Here is a 19,655-nt window from a genome sequence, read left to right as displayed (position 1 = left end):
ATTGCTTGTATCTCTGAGGGATTGGTTGTAATCATTCCATTTTCATTCATGATGTTATCTATTTGGGTCATCTCCCTTTTCTTTTTGAGAAGCCTGGCTAGAGGTTTATCAATTGTGTTTATTTTTTCAAAAAACCAACTCTTGGTCTTGTTGATCTGCTCTACAGTTTTCTTAGATTCTATATTGTTTATTTCTGCTCTGATATTTATTATTTCTCTTCTTCTGCTGGATTTAGGCTGTCTTTGCTGTTCTGCTTCTATTTCCTTTAAGTGTGCTGTTAGATTTTGTATTTGGGATTTTTCTTGTTTCTTGAGATAGGCCTGGATTCCAGTGTAGTTTCCTCTCAGGACTGCCTTCGCTGCATCCCAAAGCGTTTGGATTGTTGTATTTTCATTTTAATTTGTTTCCATATATTTTTTAATTTCTTCTCTAATTGCCTGATTGACCCATTCATTCTTTAGTAGGGTGTTCTTTAACCTCCATGCTTTTGGAGGTTTTCCAGACTTTTTCCTGTGGTTGATTTCAAGCTTCATAGCATTGTGGTCTGAGAGTATGCATGGTATGATCTCAATTCTTGTATACTTATGAAGGGCTGTTTTGTGACCCAGTATGTGATCTAGCTTGGAGAATGTTCCATGTGCACTCGAGAAGAAAGTATATTCTGTTGCTTTGGGATGCAGAGTTCTAAATATATCTGTCAAGTCCATCTGATCCAATGTATCATTCAGGGCCCTTGTTTCTCTATTGACCGTGTGTCTAGATGATATATCCATTTCTGTAAGTGGAGTATTAAAATCCCCTGCAATTACCACATTCTTCTCAATAAGGTTGCTTATGTTTATGAGTAATTGTTTTATATATTTGGGGGCTCCTGTATTCGGCGCATAGACATTTATAATTGTTTGCTCTTCCTGATGGATAGACCCTGTGATTATTATATAATGCCCTTCTTCATCTCTTGTTACAGCCTTTAATTTAAAGTCTAGTTTGTCTGATAGAAGTATGGCTACTCCATCTTTCTTTTGACTTCCAGTGGCATGATAAATAGTTCTCCATCCCCTCACTCTCAATCTGAAGGTGTCCTCAGGTCTAAAATGAGTCTCTTGTAGACAGCAAATAGATGGGTCTTGTTTTTTTATCCATTCTGATACCCTATGTCTTTTGGTTGGCACATTTAGTCCATTTACATTCAGCGTTATTATAGAAAGATACAGGTTTAGAGCCATTGTGATGTCCGTAGGTTTCATGCTTATAGCGATGTCTCTGGTACTTTGTCTCACAGGATCCCCCTTAGGATCTCTTGTAGGGCTGGTTTAGTGGTGACGAATTCCTTCAGGTTTTGTTTGTTTGGGAAGACCTTTATCTCTCCTTCTATTCTAAATGACAGACTTGCTGGATACAGGATTCTCAGCTGCATATTTTTTCTGTTCATCACATTGAAGATCCCCTGCCATTCCTTTCTGGCCTGCCAAGTTTCAGTAGAGAGATTGGTCACGAGTCTTATAGGTCTCCCTTTATATGTTAGAGCACGTTTATCTCTAGCTGCTTTCAGAATTTTCTCTTTATCCTTGTATTTTGCCAGTTTCACTATGATATTTCGTGCAGAAGATCGATTCAAGTTACGTCTGAAGGGAGTTCTCTGTGCCTCTTAGATTTCAATGCCTTTTTCCTTCCCCAGATCCGGGAAGTTCTCATCTATTATTTCTTCAAGTACACCTTCAGCAACTTTCCCTCTCTCTTTCTCCTCTGGAATACCAATTATGCATATATTATTTCTCTTTAGTGCATCACTTAGTTTTCTAATTTTCCCCTCATACTCCTGGATTTTTTTCTCTCTTTTTCTCAGCTTCTTTTTTTTCCATAATTTTATCTTCTAGTTCACCTATTCGCTCCTCTGCCTCTTCAATCCAAGCCGTATTGTCTCAATTTTATTTTGCATCTCATTGATAGCATTTTTTAGCTCCTCCTGGCTGTTTCTTAGTCCCTTGATCTCTGTAGCAAGAGATTCTCTGCTCTCCTTTATACTGTTTTCAAGCCCAGTGATTAATTTTATGACTATTATTCTAAATTCACTTTTTTTTATATGGTTTAAATCATTTTTGATCAGTTCGTTAGCTGTTGTTATTTCCTGGACGTTTTTCTGAGGGGAATTCTTCCGTTTCATCATTTTGGATAGTCCCTGGAGTGGTGCAGGACTGCAGGGCACTTCTCCTGTGCTGTCTTGAATAACTTGTTGGTGGGTGGGGCTGCAGTCAGACCTGATGTGTGTCCCCAGCCCACCGCTGGGGCCACAGTCAGACTGGTGTGTGCCTTCTCTTCCCCTTTCCTAGGGGCGGGATTCACTGTGGGGTCACGTGGCCCGTCTGGGCTACTTGCACATTGCCAGGCTTGTGGTGCTGGAGATCTGGCATATTAGCTGGGGTGGATTGGCAAGGTGCACAGGGCTGGGAGGGGCAGGCCAGCTCACTTTTCCTTCTGTGATCCGCTTCGGGAGGGGCCCTTTGGCACTGGGAGGGAGTCAGACCCGCTGGAGGGATGGATCCGCAGAAGCACAGCATTGGGTGTTTGCGCGATGCAAGCAAGTTCCCTGGCAGGAACTGGTTCCCTTTGGGATTTTGGCTGGGCGATGCGCGAGGGAGATGGCGCTGGCGAGCGACTTTGTTCCCCGCCAAACTGAGCTCTGTTGTCCCGGGGCTTAGCAACTCTCCCTCCCTTTGTCCTCCAGCCTTCCCGCTTTCCGAGCAGAGCTGTTAACTTATGACCTCCCAGATGCTAAGTCCCGCTTGCTTTCGGAACACACTTCAGCTGGCCCCTCCGCTTTTGCAAGCCAGACTCAGGGGCTCTGCTTGGCTGGCGGGCCGCCCTTCCGCCCCGGCTCCCTCCCGCCAGTCCGTGGAGTGTGCACAGCCTCTCCGCCTTTCCTACCCTCTTCCGTGGGCCTCTCGTCTGCACTTGGCCCTGGAGACTCCGTTCTGCTAGTCTTCTGGCAGTTTTCTGGGTTATTTAGGCAGGTGTGGGTGGAATCTAAGTGATCAGCAGGACGCGCGGTGAGCCCAGCGTCCTCCTACACCGCCATCTTCCCAGGATCCTCCGAGACACAGAATTTTAAACAGGCTTCAGGCTCTGAGCTGTCAGCACAGAGCCCAATGTGGGGCTTGAATTCACAAGCTGTGAGATCATGACCTGAGCCAAAGTCAGATGTTTAACCAACTGAGCCACCCAGGTACCACCCAGGCATCTCTGCTTTTAGTCCTTGGTATGGGGAGATCAAATTTTTGGTATCTGGAATAACAAGCTTATGAAGTTTGAATATTATTAACTTTGTGCTGAGGTTGCCATACTGTTATTGAGCTCAGGCATAAACAAATTTATTGTCCTAAAGGAAAATGAGCTTGAACAACTATTTATTTTGGGTGATCTTATTTTTTCATGAATGTATGGTAGCAGATTCTTTGGACCAGTTTCTTTTTCAAAGCCTTGCAGCATAATGGTTAAATGTTTTGGTTTTGGCAAACTGAAGTGACTAGTGGAAACATTGTGTTTCTTCATTGGCAAAATGGGGATAATTAAAGGAATACCACTGTTTTAAGGATTAAGTGGGAGAATGTATGTGAAGTTTTTAAGCTATTCCTAGGACATGGTGAATATTGGAAAGTAGCTATTGTTGGTATTATTATTTACCTCAGAAAAACTGGTTAGCAAGAATATTTCTTTTTCACAAATCTTAATTAAGCATGCACTCATGGAATTTATAGTCTAGTAATGGAAACAGACAATAAGCAAATCAGTACCCAGACATTGTAACAAATGCTATGAAGCAATCATGGGACTGGCTATTGCGTATGAAGGGTGGGGTGGGTGACAGTGTTAGATAAGACAATAAGGGATGACTTCTATGTGAAGGTTATTTCTGTTGAAAAGTAAGAAGGGATAAGCCATACAAAATACTGGTTTAGGAGGTGAAGAGAGGAAAAGATTGTAGGAGGAAGGAATATATGTGTAAATGTACTGGAGCTTGGCCAAGTTTTTAGAACTCATCAAACTTGGGTAACATGATGATGTAAGGAATAGCACATTCTTCTGTTCCTGATGCTTTTGGAGTGTGAGGATTCTCACTGGATTCTATGGCCTGATGAGAATGCGAGGTCGAATGGGATCTCTTTGAGAACAGAGATTTATGTTATATAAGCAGTGGAGATTCACAAGAGGTAATGTTAACAGAGGAGAGAATCCAATGCGTAGGAACTTTTAATAGAAAAGATTCAAAAGGTTTTATTTTGTTGACATATATGTCTTGGGAGATTTATTTTGACATATAAAATACCCTGTATTTAACTGATTGCACCTATAAAATAAAAATAAACCGAGATTTGTACCAACAAAATATTGAAGCTAATGTTAGGAACGAATGAAACACGAATTATTTAAAAAGAGCTCAAGCATAAAAATGAATGAGTTTTTGTATATTTTTTATTCTACTTACCTACATATGTCAGAGAAAGAAAAAAAATATATATATTCTGCCTTTATGATGCCAAATACCAGTGGGTTTTAAGATACCTGAATGAAATGACAGATGTTTTTATATCTCACCCAAGCGTTTGCTGTTATATTACCCTGGGAGGATACAATGACGAGATTTTTCCTCTCACAAAACTTAGATCCTTATTGAATTTCTGGAAATGTGAAATACATGGATTAAAATTTAAAATTCCATAAACTGCATGATTAATCTTTAGTGTCAAACATCTAGAATATGTACCAAAATTTGAATATTTAGCTTCTTCTATATAATTGAACTTTCACTGAACATCAATCAAGTATTTGTTTTTTGTTTTTCTTGAAAAAAATTTTTAATGTTTGTTTATTTTTGACAGAGAGAGAGAGAGAGACAGCATAAGTGGGGCAGGCACAGAGAGAGAGGGAGACACAGAATCCAAAGCAGGCTCTAGGCTCTGAGCTGTCAGCACAGAGCTCATCCCAGGGCTTGAAATCACAAGCCATGAGATCATGACTTGAACTGAAGTCAGAAGCTTAACCGACTGAGTCACCCAGTTGCCCTCTTTTTTTTTGTTTTTTTCTAAGCCACTTTTACTTTTCTAAGTAAAATCAATTTTTGTTTCTGATTATAAACATGAACTCAAAACATGTTTGTAATCATGCATAAATGAAAATAATGCATAAACCTGTAAACATGAAAATAAAAATATAATAACCTAATTTACAACATGGAGACTCAGATCTAAAGGGGGAACTGGGAATCTGTATTTTTAAAGAGCCTTCCCGCAGCGCTCCGCCCAGGAGTACACATCACTGGTTTAAACACAGACTGAGTTGCTCAAATTTTAATGTGCAGATGAATCGCTTGTAAATTTATTAAAGATTTTGATTCAGGAATCTCAGTGGGGCCTAAGGTTCTGCATTTGTATTAATATCTTTAGGAGATATTCATGCTGCTTGTCCAAGGTTCGTGGTCAGATGGCTTTCTCACATTTTTTTTAGAAAGCTTTTAAGGATGAGGGGCACCTGGGTCAGGTTAGGCATCTGACTTCTGTTCTGGTCATGACCTCCAGGGTTTAGGAGTTTGAGCCCCACTGCTGGGCTCTGTGCTGACAGCTCAGAGCTAGGAGCCTCTTTCGGATTCTATATCTGCCTCTCTCTGTGCCCCTCTTCTGCTTGCACGTTCTCTCTCTCTTTCTCTCTCTCTCTCTCTCTCTCTCTCAAAAATAAATAAACATTCAAAAAATAAAAAATAAAAAGCTTTCAAGGATGAAAAATTTACAACCTTTTTGGGTATTGTCTTTGACAAATTTTACTCAGATTACAAAAAAATGTTTTTCAGGATGCTAAATTCATTTAAGACTAATTTAAATACTGGTTCTCTCTCTTTATAAGATTATTTTTTAAACTAAAGTGTACAAGAAGAAGTAATTGCTTCTAAAGACTTGCATTTGGATAGATGCTGTTAGCTAGAAGTTCACCTTTATGTTTGTGCTCCGCGCACTCAACGGTCAAGTGCATTTTCTTGAATCATTATCAATTTATTTCCACCCAGGCCTTCTTATGGAGTTAACAGTTCCGCAGAATGCCTTTTCTAATGATCAGACTTCATTTATTTCTAGACAGCCTACCTATAAATGAAGTCTTGACTCCTCAGAATTCTGAAGAAACAACCGATGTTGAATGAAAGAGATGCTTTTTTCTTTTTTTAAGACAAATCTGGAAACAATCCCAGATTATGTATCAGTCCCATTAATTTAGACCTCAGCTGGGAAAACTCTAGAGAATAAAAACTTCATTTATTATAATGTAGGGGTTCATTATTTTTCTTCCTGGAAAACATCTGTTTTTAGTTCTTCTCAGCATGTGTTACATAAAAGCCTGGAAGCAGCTTCTATAGATTCAGGTTTTAGTTACATGGTTGGACCTGTGGGTATAAATCTAACAGTGGTCACTTTATAACAATAATTACAATGGACCTATTTTCAGGGCTGTGTGTCTGGTACTGTGTGAAACAGTTAATAACCATTATCTTAATCTGACATAAAAATGTCAAAAAAATGCTAGAATACTAGCATTAACTCTATTTTAAAGATGATAACTTTGTGAAGTTTAGCAAGGTTAAATAACATGCCCCAGGCCATTAAATAGTAAGTGATAGAGGAAAGACATGATAAATCTAGAAAGCAGAACTAGTACTTCCTAACTTCAAAATGTATACTCTTAATTTCTCAACTCTTTTTTTTTTTAACCTCTCTCTGGCTCAGTAGGCATCCTCAAGTATGATAAAATCTGTCACTGATACTTTTATATGAAATAATTGATTTATTTATTGTTTTGGCATCTAACAGATGATGACTCTAAATAAATTATTGGTGCAATTCTACAAAGTGGTATTCTTTCTAAGCAAGTATCCTTTGTATTTTTACTTAATGTATTTTTCCTACTTGTCTGCCAGATGATGGTAACACCAGTAACACAGCACCATCATGCTTGGGTCATTTAGTTGTTAGTATGAGGAGTTGCTGTAAGTGAGCAAGCCAAATGATTTAACATTTCTTCCCTTCCCTTGAAGAAACTTGAATAGGGTGCATTTGTCTGACAGAGACAGAAAGAGACACACAGAAGGCAGGGGAAAGGAAGAGGGAGAAAATTTTTTTTAAAGACATTTTTGCATGGATGAATTAAATGGTGGTACAATTCCATAGTGATGATGTTCAATGGGCTAAGCACAGTCTTTTCTCAAAGTTGTTGAAGGGATTTGAAAATTTCTTTATCAGAGAGCTGTTATTTTTTCTTAAACTAGTAGGATTTAGGTCATAGGATTAGAGCTCTATTAGGCAGTGTTCAGCAGTGCTCTAGAGAAATGATGAATTGAGGTCCAAGAAGGATTTTCCTAGCAGAGAACTTGCCTCCACCAGCACCAAGGCCTTTCTCTTTGAGAGCTCCCTGAAGCTTTGTCTAGCCCATCGTCCCCTATATGGGTGCTTTATGAAATTTAAATGTTGTTTAAAGTCATTAAGGCAATTGAAGTGCAAGATGTAAGGCTGGCTATGTTAGGTTTTATGCAGATGTGTGGCTCAGTTTTTATAACATTTCCTATTTATAAAGCTTTAAAGGAATGAAAGAGGAGATTACTTGCTTACTAAGTTGATCCATGCCAGTGATTACTTTTAAAACTTCATCTCCCATCCACATTCTCAAACCTGGTTAATCATGCAATCAGCTTTCGTCTGCCATATGTAGTCATCTATTTACCTATACATACACACATATACATACATATATTTTATATATGTAAATTGATGAATGAGTGTGATTGAAGAAAGATGATAAATATGGTTTGTGTGTGTATGTACATACGTATGTATGTATATTCAGGGTAATGTGGCAATGGTTTGATTTCTGATCAGATCCATTCTTTACCATATATTTACAAAAGTAAATGAAGATAGGGATGGGACACTTTACATTTTAAGTTTGTAATTTTAAAAATTTTACCATAAACCATAGAAATAACCAATATTCACTGAATGCTGCTAAAAATGAAAATGGCAGTTGTTGCAAGATTTACATTGGCCCTAGATCTGAAAAATGTAATTCTCTTGTGTGGGTGGCAGGGAGAGGGGAGTTGGACCTTGGGGCAAGAGGAGAAGCAAGGTCTAGGAATTCCAATATCTTTCCAAAGTCAGCCTTAACTTCTGGTCTACATGCGGGGGGTTTCTCCCAGGTTCAGGCATTGAAATCTGAATCACAGGATATTATATGGCTTTTTGATCACTCAAAGTAGGTAATTCCAATTATACAATTATAGTACATTAACCATTAGTATGAGTTTTCAGATCAGGAACTTTCACTGTAATAAAGACTGGTTTAAAGTCTACAACCAACCTCCATAGTGCCAGGTTCTAAACAATCAAAGATAAATGAACCGCCCTTGCTTTCAGTGCAAGTGAGAGGAAAAAATACACATACACACACCCTGGGGGAAGAAAAAGCAGCAAGACTGAGTTCTCCTTAGTAGTTCAATTGAGAGGGGAGAGGCTTGTCTGGTGGTTTGTGGGAGTGAATCTAATTATCAGTCTCTTACTTTCATTAATAGGTTGGAGCACGTTAACTTCGTAGAGGAGGAAGAAGTAGACATTACATCTGAATTCTTGAACTACGTTATGATCATTTAAGCATTACTTAAAATAGTTTAAGCATTCACAAAAATTGTTTTTTCTTAATAAGTCCTTCATGACGTTGGGCAGGTAGACAGGAAGAAAATCAACTATGGAAAAGGCAAAAATATACTTACAGATGGGAAGACGGAGCATTCTGGAAAACTGGAGAGTACACTTTAATACATTTTAATTTACATTTATGCAGTTTAATTAGCTAGACTAACCCTCAGTGAAAAATGTCATTTTCATCCATTGTAATACCTTCCTGTAATTCTGTTTCATTTCTCCTTTCTCCGCAGTGGTCTGTGAGTAAAAGTCCTCTTGGATGTAGTCTATATGTTTCCTGACCAATATTTTTGTTTTCTTAGCCTCACCAGCCAAAAATCTGACGATGACTATGAAGATTATGCTTCTAACAAAACATGGGTCTTGACTCCAAAAGTTCCTGAGGGGGATGTCACTGTCATCTTAAATAACCTCCTGGAAGGATATGACAATAAACTTCGGCCTGATATAGGAGGTATATTAAAATATTTTGTGATATGGCACAGGCAGAGGCAAACACTTAGGAAGAAAAAATTAGCATATTTTAATAATCAGAAATACTTAAATGATCATTATATGTTGTAAAGATGGATACAGAATGTATAAATAGCATTCAGGCTTGGAGGTGGGAGGGCATTGATAAATGCAAAATGAAGAAAGATGATCTTCAAGTGAGGCCTGAGAACTAGAAATTCAAAATTTCCTAGACATCTTAGACAAAGGCTGTAGAAGAAATGTGACAATTGATTTATGAAGTAATATCAAAATGTTATATGTTATATGTATATATAATATCAAAATGTTATGAAGTAATATCAAAATAATAGTAGAAGAAAGGATATATTAGTTACGTACTTCTGTGAAATAAAATATCACAACTCTCAGTAGCATATAGTAATAAGCATTTATTTAACGTTTTGCCAAGGGTGGTCTAATCTAAACTAAGCCAGGTTAGGGCTGCTCATTTAAGAAAACTGTATTCTCATTCTACTCCTGGGAGCAGCAGACTAGCCAGGAGTATCTTTATCATGAAAAAAAAAAAAAAAAAAAAAAAAAAAAAAAAAACACACACACACACGAAGAATGAGACAGAAAGTAGAAGCTCATAAGGCTTAATGCTTGGGATTAGAACTTGTGTACTCAGTTATCTGTGTAGTATTAGCCAACACAAATCAGATGGTCAAGCCCCAAATTCAGAGGCAGAGAAGTAGCCTCACTGGAGTAAATGCAGGGGCATAGATGCAGGGACTACTGAAGAATTCAATCCAACACAGAAAATTAGGGCATGGCACTTTCAGGGAAAGTGGATAAAGATGAGAGAAAATGTACTTGTTGACTTGAAGTACAGGATATTATGAATCCTTGTTCATTAACTGTTAAATGAAAATGGAGCACATCCATTTGGTCATGGATGAAATACTTCATGAGTTTTAATATCATTCATCTTTGACAAATAGGTGTGTATTGAGTTTCCATATGGTTTCCTCATATTATTTGATGAGTCACACGATTGAGTAAATCATTTAGGAAGATTGATTTTGTGTTGGCTGAAGTGTATGAGAATTAAGTGGTCATGAAAGGAATCAACAGAGGGAAATATTTTAAAAGAAACTTACAATATTTGTTGCACTAAATGTCTACTTCGTGTTTCTAATGCTTAGTTTTTCTAGATCACTAAGTAGTTATTTTTTCTACATGGGTCAAGTCAGATTATGATGCCCAAAAGATTCTGGGGCTTGAAGAAAAATGGTAAAATTCACGATATGTAGAGAAGGCTAAAGAAAATCTAAGCAGTGTTTTCTTATTTGTTCATCTTAATGTAATTTTAAAGGTTAATCAGTTTCAAAACTCTAATATGCTTAGTTACTGCATTTACGTGCTTAAAAGGAGATTTTTTGAAAGTAAATAGTTATTTAAATGTAATAAATTAGTCACCGACACCAAATTAGTTGTGAATAAATCACTTCTAATGTGGCAAAATTAATCTATTTCTAGAATAATACAGACTAAAACATTAAAATGTTTAATTCACATATCTTTATCATTCTCTTTAAAGTGAAACCAACGTTAATTCACACAGACATGTATGTGAACAGCATCGGTCCAGTGAATGCTATTAATATGGTAAGTTTCTAATGGTTTGTCAATTTTGTTAACATATTAGAGAGGAGATGTGGTATCATAAAAATAGCAAAGAATATGCTAACAAAAAATCCATAAGGGAGAGATAGTCGTTCAGATTTTTTTATTGTAATATGAAGATAATTATTTTTTATAATTTGTTATGAGACTTAAATGTGATCATATGTGTACAAATTAATTTTTGTAAATATGTTATACTTTTAAAATTCAACCATCATTGCTTACTTGGTGAGTACTTGTTACTACAAAATAAAATACAGTGTTCCACTAGTTTTTGGAAAATGATGGGGTAGAGAGAACAGAGTTTGCCTCATACTAGAATTATTTATCAGAGAAAATAGTGAATTAGATATAATGATAAATGTAGCTTTATTATTATATGATTCTTTCTGCACAAATCTGACCTAAGAAACTAGATTGGAGTCTAGAATAGAATAGAGTAGAACATGCTATAACATAATACCTAACCTAACATAATATTAGTGATACTATAATTTTGAAATGGTGTTTATCAAGCTAGCAATAAGGACACTCTATTGAGTCAGAGAGATGAGAAACTTTAAGTGTTCTCATGTACAGTGATGATAAAGTATATCACCTACATACTCCAAGCAAGTAAGTTCGTTTGTTTAACAATGAAACAAATACCAACAGTTTTCTTCCTTATAAATAAAATTTTCAGCATATTTAGCATTCTAATGTAAAATGTAAATATCTAAGAAGCTATATGGGTAGTTTATTTAAACATAGAACTTTTAACTTCGGGAGTACTAGTCCCCAGAATTGTTATCCCAGGATCGCATTTTATGAAATGCCAGTTCAGTGAAAAACAGATTTTATTTTTGTGGGATGGATTTATTTATTTATTTATTTATTTATTTATTTATTTATTTATGCATGCTTCTTGCCAAAATGTAGTTTAGAATTATTTAATTACTTTATCTACTGGTACGTCACTAATTAGTTGATAAAGAATTTCATAAGATAGGTTCCTTTCTTACTACTTACAGACAACAAATATGGAACAAAGTGTTATGTGGCTTAGGCCAGTGGAAATGTAGTCAGTTACAGTGAGACACCTCAGCAGGAGGTGCAAAGAAATCACACAGAGCAATGCAAGTGAGGCAAAGGAAGAAGATTTTAGTCTGATCCTGACAGGCTATGTATTTTTGGGTAACCTTCCTGTTTTATGTGTGTTCTTCATTATAAAGTGGTGGTTGGTTGATGGTATTAGACAAGAAATGTGGATGATTCCCAACACTCAGCTCTCATATTCTAAGAACACTGAGTTTTTTCTCATTTATAGGCATCAGTGAAATTGTTATAAAATAATGTTAAATAATATCTAAATGTGACAAACCAGAACTTTGGTGTTCAGATTCCAGGTCTAATGGTCTGAATTCACATCAAATTTACTTCTCTTTAAGTAGGGTCAATCACTTGCCAATTTAGTGATGTATACTTGAGCATAGTCATTACAGAATCATGTCTCATCACAGCACTTTGTGAATGTGCTTTGTGATGGAGTTAGCACATTAGTAAAAATTATTTTTAATGGGTTAATTTCCTTGTTATTAGTGAAAAGGACAACTATAATAGTAAAAATATTTTAAAAGTTACCTTGCATTTGGTTTTTGCTATCTGCCAGACCAAAACGATTTTATGTGAATTCTCCTTTTCCATCTTCACACTACCTAACACAGCAGGTTCTTAAAGATCCCAATTTTATTTTGAGGCAACTGAGCCATTCTCCAGAGCTCCAGTTGAGGACTGTTTTGAGTATTATGGACTTTGTTCACTCTTTAGCAGTGATTCTGAACGTAGGTGATTGTTTTCCTCAAGATACATGTAGCAATGTCTGAAGATATTTTTAGCTATCACAATATGCAGGGGGTTGCGTTGGGGGTGGTGGTGTTGGTGCTACTGGCATCTAGTGGGTAGAGGCTAAGAATGCTACTACTAAGCATTCGAACATACACAACACAGCCCCCACAACAAAGAATTAGCTGGCCCAAAGTAACATGAGAAACTGCTGTACAGACACTGAATGCAAATGACTATATTACAACTATGATCTTTTGCTAGAATTCATCTAAACAGGTCTATTTTTTTTTATCAATTTGCCTATAAAAGATGGATGTATCTCCTTAGCAAAGCTTTTGCCTTCTTTAAATTAATTAAAACCAGAGTACCTTTGCTTTATGTTGGTAATGAGAATACAAATGATAAATACAAACAAATGTTCTACATTACAATTCTGTGTTTAAAATGTTCTATTTCACTTCTTTTTTAAAAAAAAACAGGAATATACAATTGACATATTTTTTGCTCAAACGTGGTATGACAGACGTCTGAAATTTAACAGCACCATTAAAGTCCTCCGATTGAATAGCAACATGGTAGGGAAAATCTGGATTCCAGACACTTTCTTCAGAAACTCCAAGAAAGCTGATGCACACTGGATAACCACCCCTAATAGGATGCTGAGAATTTGGAATGATGGCCGAGTGCTCTACACTTTAAGGTATTCTTTTGAAAAACAAAAAGAGGAATCTCTAGGAATAAAAGAAAGATCACCCACACTCTCTTGAGACAAGAGGAATGAAAGAAATTTAAAACCTACATCAGGGTGTGCATGTTTGATCAAAACAGTATGTGGTAGTACAAAATTTGTATTTCTTTCTGTTTTCAATATGCTTTGCAAAGTCATAGGTAGAACTTATTTCTTTGACTAATGTAAGAACTCTGTTTTCTCACACGGACATGAAATGTCCCATGACTTCATAAGGTTACCTGATCTTTGTGCCTGCCTTGGCTTTTGCATGTGTGTCCTGATACTTTAAAATAAGGAGACTGAAACACAGTTACCATTGGGATCTCCAGTTGTTATGCTTGGAAATGTCTCTGTTTCCAAGGAAACCATTGCTAAAGGAGAAATTTTGGTGTGGAGATCTCCTGTACCTCCTTTTCTTTTCTGCACAATAGCAAGTAACTACAATGAATTCTATCTGACAGCACCCACTCCCCACTACACTGATAGGCTATTTGACTTAATTTATTGGCTATTTTGGGAATAGACTTCTTTAGGGATAAGTTGCAGGAGGTATCTTTTATTTTCAGAACTTAAATATGAAATAACTTTTGGGAGATTTTCTACTTAAATTCCTGTATGCCATTATCTTAGCACTTTATTTTTATCTATCTATCTATCTATCTATCTATCTATCTATTTATTTACTTATTTACTTATTTATTTATTATTTTAAAAATGTTTGTTTTTGAGAGAGTGCAAACGGGGCAGGGGCAGAGAGGGGGAACAGAGGATCTGAAGCCGACTCTGCCCTGACAACAATGAGCCCCGTGTGGGGCTCGAACTCACAAACTGCAAGATCATGACCTGAGCTGAATTTGGACACTCAAGCTACTGAACCATTCAGGCGCCCCTTTTACTTACATGCATTTAAAATGTTTTTATGTTGAGGTTTCAAATGGGTGAAAGTATATTATTAAACATCATAATAGGTAAGTATATAAACTTAAGAACCAGACAGATCTGACTGTGGTTCTTAGCTCTATTTGACTATCAATATGAATTAGGGCAGCTCTCCAGAATTTCTATGTATATGACTTAAGGGCAGCTATCTGGTTGCAGGGGTCTTGATGCTAGAAGGTATATCTCAAAGCTTTATTAGTAAGTTTAATGTTTTTACTTGGTTACATTTTTATTTAGAGGAATTAGGTAGGAATTTATGGAGATTATTGGAAATAAGGCACCACCACCCTCATGACACATTCCCCCACCAAGATCAGTAACTAGGAAAAATGGCCACAATTACAAAAGAAATTCATTGCATATAGTTTGTATTCATCATGGGTTTCATTAAATGAGAGATAAGGTAGTGATTGAAATTAGAATCTAGTGGAAATCAAAGTTTGATAAATCAGAGCTCAGTCTAGCTTTTGCAAAATTGAGTCACTCACACTATCTCAAGTCCCTTTATTGTCCTCGTAACTATAGTCATTTTTTAACTTGTAATAACTTGCAGAATCTCTATCCAATATTTAATTATGGAAGTTACTTCAAAAATTCCACTTGTAAGATTCAAAGTTTGAATGAGTTGTGAATCTATAGAGATGATTTTATTCTTGTTGCCAGTCTATAAGTTATGAATATTTGTGTGTGCACAGATTATATATGTGTGTATCTATTTTTGTATCTGCAATCTTTCTAAAGCTGTTTTCAATTTTAATAATTCCAGTTTAACTTGAAAATAATAAAATATCAAATTAATTATAATTTCACTTACAAATAAAACCTTTTCTTTGGAAGAGCATATAATTATTGAATGACAATGATTAAAACCTTCAGGTTTAGAGACAAATAATCTTGGGTTCAAATATCAACTGTGCTGCTAGTTTTGTGACTGAACAAGTTAAAGTACATTAAAGTGATAATAACATCTATTAAATGAGAGAAAAATTTATCATACCCAGTGTCACATAGATGATTAAAGGCTGAATAATTATTACTTATATTTTAAGATCAGTAGTTGCTCTATTATACCATAGAAAAATGAAATCTCCCCAATTAATAATTATGCTGAGTTATAAAATCTTTTAAAATAAATTAATATTTATAAAATAATACTTTTATTAGTTCAAGATTATTCTCTGTACTTTGTAAGAAATATAGCTAACAAATAAGAAATCTTAAAAATAATCAACCCACTGCCATTACAATTTTAGAGTATATTCCTACTTGTCCAAAGATGGTCCAAAACATCTGGGACTCCATTAAATTTCTCCATCCTAGAATCCTAGCCTATATCGAGATCCAGAAAATCTGTAACTTTAATAAACACCCCAGATGCAAACTAATTGAGGTTCACTGGCAAACATTTTTCGAACATGTCTGTATATGTGTATTTAACATTTCTTGTTTGCTATTAAGTATTCTTCTACTCTGTAACATCCTGTCTAATGGCTTCATAGTGTTCCATTATAAGAATGCATAATACTCCATTGTGAAATATAAGTATGTTAAAACTCACATATAGTAATTTAAATCTAACAGCTACCAAGTACTTACAAACAGAAAGAAGGTTCTGCTTTAATTAGCAGATAAGATCTGAGAATTATCAGCATTAATTTACATGCAAACAGTAAATGAGCTTAAGTTCCTAAAACAATTTGTTCTGTTAAGTTAAATATATTCACCAAGCAATTTCATGTGTGCAATTAATTTGCCAAAAAAATTATGTGGTCATAAATTTTGGAAAAAATGGAATTGAAGCCAATGAGATCCTATTGTTTGTTCTGTGAAAATGAATGGACTACATTAAGTCTTAAGTAATTTTCTTCTGGACTTGGTGGGTTTCTTCAGGGAGAATCACCTTGAATTATCAATAGGAATATGAGATATATTTTCCAGGAACAAAGATGAAGAATAGTCATTAAAAATTGCATTCATGTACATTCTTAAAACTGTGTCTAAACTCTTTCTATTTGTGTTTCATATCCTTCTGTTTAGGTTGACAATTGATGCAGAGTGCCAATTGCAGTTGCACAATTTTCCAATGGACGAACATTCCTGCCCCTTGGAGTTTTCCAGCTGTAAGTAATCTCATTCTGTATTCTGTATCCTCTCTCACCAACAGTTTCCTAATTGCAATGCCAACTAATTGGGATACTCCTAGAGAATGCAGAAACAAGCAATGTTGTTGACTTTGAAGATTTTGACAGTTACTTTCATCATAATACCAGCTTAACCCTATTAGAGTGATTTCCTGCAAAAAAGGATCTATTCTATTAGAATTTACAAGTAGCTTTCACTGGGGCATAAATTTTTAATAAATTCACAGTGGTTGCCTGGAGATATTTTTCTTTTTTTTTTTTTTTTTTTTTTTTTTTTTGTATTTATTTTTGAGAGAGAGAGAGTGCACATATAGGGGAGGGGTAGAGAAAGAGGGAAACACAGAATCCAAAGCAGGCTCCAGGCTCTGAGGTGTCAGCGCAGAACCCAATGTGGGGCTCAAACCCACAGGCCCCACATCATTACCTGAGCTGAAGTCCAAAGCTTAACCTATTGAGCCACCCAGATGCCCCACCCAGACACCTTTCTCAAGAAGGATTGTAAAGCCAGGCCTGAACTCACTGGAAAGTTATAATGGTAGGTTTTACATCCTTCTTCCCGGCTCCCACCTGCCCCCAATTGGCTCAGAAGAAGAGAATAGCAGCATCTTTGCTATTTATTCTCTCCCTTACAGTATCATCTGCTTATTTTGATTTCAGTATATGCATTAAAGGTAGCAAAATTGAAAATTACCCACTTCATATGGAGTTTGAATAATATCTAGAACTAGTTATCTACCAGTGAATAAAAGACTAATTTTTGGTGTCTTTTGGGTCTAGTTCAAATCCCAACTCCATCACTATAGACTTGAGCAAATTATTAAATCTTTCAGTGAGTCCACAATCTCAGGTGCCCAGCAGAGACTTTGAGATGTGCCCTCCCACAATATTGTTTTGTTGATGCAATATATGTAAAATGCTTGATATGCTACCTCACACACAATAGGATTCAGTAAAAATCTCTATTATTTCTATTAATTATTATTATTATCAGGCAATAGATTATATAGCAAAATGATCTGTGATGATTATAATACAAATTAAGCTTCATAGATAATTTCCTGCCTGAACTAAACCCAAGCTTCAGTGTCCCCCAGATGTTTGCCTCACTAATCGTTCAGGTCCATGTTAGGTTGCTCACCTCTTTCTTATTTTTGGTCTGACAACTATGGATACTAGGCAGAATGAAAAACTTATTATGAATTTTAAGTTTATATTTCTATAAGTAGAATTTCCCAGGCAGGGAGTGACAGAGACCCATACAAACCAACTAAATAATAATAGCTGTCCTTTCAAAAAGAAAAAAAATCAATGATGAAAGCAGCAATCATCTGTTCATCATTACATAAATTCCAGAAGGAACTAGAGGAAAAATATCACTATCTATCATATCTATTTAGAAAAGTTCCCATTAAATGGGGGCACCTGGGTGGCTTAGTCAGTTAAGCGCCTGACTTTGGCTTAAGTCATGATCTTATGGGTTCATGAGTTTGAGTCCCACATCTGGCTCTGTGCTGACAGCTCAGAGCCTGGAGTCTGTTTCAGATTCTATGTCTCCCTCTCTCTCTCTGCCCCTCCGCAACTCATGCTCTGCTTCTCTTTCTCTCAAAAATAAAATAAAACATTAAGAAAATTAAAAAAAGAAAATTTCCCATTATAAATCTTATTTCATATGTTTTACTTTATCCAAGAATGGAATATTTTTAAGTAAAATCCTCCCCAAGCTTTAGGAGATGAGACTTCTTTTCTATTATTTTTTCAACTGGGACTACTCTTCTGAGTCAGATAAAATCTAGAGCTGGTGATTTCTGTGTCTTTAGGTCACTGATGGACACTTGTCTTCTGAACCCAAACACAACTTAATGTTTCTTACTGCTATCAAAAAAGTTAAATCATCAACATGTTCTCCATAGGGAGTTCCCTAACATTACTATTCTTTTTCTTGGTTCAACACATCCTGTCCCCTACCCCTTCTCCATGCCAGTCTGGGGATCATGCTTTCTTTTTTCTTGCATCTTAGTTAATAAGCACACAACACAAGCCTAGTTGGACCAAAAGAAAAGAAAAAGGGAACACGTTAGGAATCCTATTCCAGGTAGTCAATCAGCCTCCAAAATTAAGACTTATATAGCATTATTAGTTCATAAATAGTTGAGATGATGTCTAGTTTTATTTATCATCTATCTATCATTTATCTATCATCTATCTATCTGTTTTTACTTGAGTTTATACTTTTCTTTTAGATTTTATTTTTATGTGATCTCTACACGCAACATGGGGCTTTAACTTCCAACCCTGAGATCAAGAGTTGCATGATCTAGTGACTGAACCACCCAGGCACCCCTACAGAGTTTATTCTATAATTTACTTCATAATGTTTATCCACTCAACAATTATACATTGGCCATCAGTCATGAAATAAGTACGACCATCATCTCCATAAAGAAACAAATAATTGAGGGAAAAAAAACAAAGAAATTTGTCTAGGGTATTATGGCTAGCAAATGGTACTGATAATCTCTACATAATCAGTGCACTACCTCTCTCATGAAGGCTTTCTGTTCTCTTGGCTGAACATAATTAACTTCTTCAGAATCTACATAGTGCTCATTGGTATCTTCCCCTTGGCATTTCTACTTACTACTTTTTTGTAAAGTTTATTTAGTTTGGGGGGGGGAGGGGCAGAGAGAGTGGGAAAGAGAGAGAATGCCAACCTGGCTTCACATTGTCAGTACAGAACCCAACATGGGGCTCAAACTCATGAACCGTGTGATCATGACCTGAACCAAAATCAAGAGTTGGATGCTTAATGGACTGAGCCACCCAGGCGTCCCACTACTTACTACTGTTAATTGTAGATTTCTGCATGTATTAAAATGAAGTCCCAACAAATTGAGAGAGAGAGAATAATGTAAATAGTTGAGGTTATTTTCACTCTAAGGGCATACCCTGGAGAGGCATTTGAGTCTCCTCTTTCATTATTTTCTGTTTCTGCAAGACTCTCAAAACCTTGCCTTGTTTACTCCTCATCATCATAAAATAATATCTTGCATATGTGCTATTCTATTTATCATATATTGGATACTTTTTATATCTTACCTCAGACAATGTAAAGCATGCATATAGTATATCCGAAAACATGTATAGCATATCTTCTATGCAAATTAAGTT

At 36.0% G+C, this 19,655-nt stretch overlaps 1 protein-coding gene across 2 annotated transcripts in view; it reads left to right on the top strand.

The window, feature by feature from the left end:
- Positions 1-19,655, top strand: part of GABRG2 (gamma-aminobutyric acid type A receptor subunit gamma2) — a 114,262-nt gene that overhangs the window by 23,653 nt on the left and 70,954 nt on the right. For both annotated transcript variants that reach the window (XM_045502659.1, XM_045502668.1), the window contains exons 2-5: positions 9,035-9,186; positions 10,768-10,835; positions 13,157-13,377; positions 16,384-16,466. In XM_045502659.1, the coding sequence (XP_045358615.1) occupies positions 9,035-9,186; positions 10,768-10,835; positions 13,157-13,377; positions 16,384-16,466 (524 nt within the window). The remainder of the gene's footprint in view (positions 1-9,034; positions 9,187-10,767; positions 10,836-13,156; positions 13,378-16,383; positions 16,467-19,655) is intronic.

This window comes from Leopardus geoffroyi, chromosome A1 (assembly GCF_018350155.1).
Source record: "Leopardus geoffroyi isolate Oge1 chromosome A1, O.geoffroyi_Oge1_pat1.0, whole genome shotgun sequence".
Taxonomy (NCBI): domain Eukaryota; kingdom Metazoa; phylum Chordata; class Mammalia; order Carnivora; family Felidae; genus Leopardus; species Leopardus geoffroyi.
The sequence above is the reverse complement of the archived record's forward strand: the minus strand, read 5'-3'. Positions and strand labels throughout refer to the sequence as shown.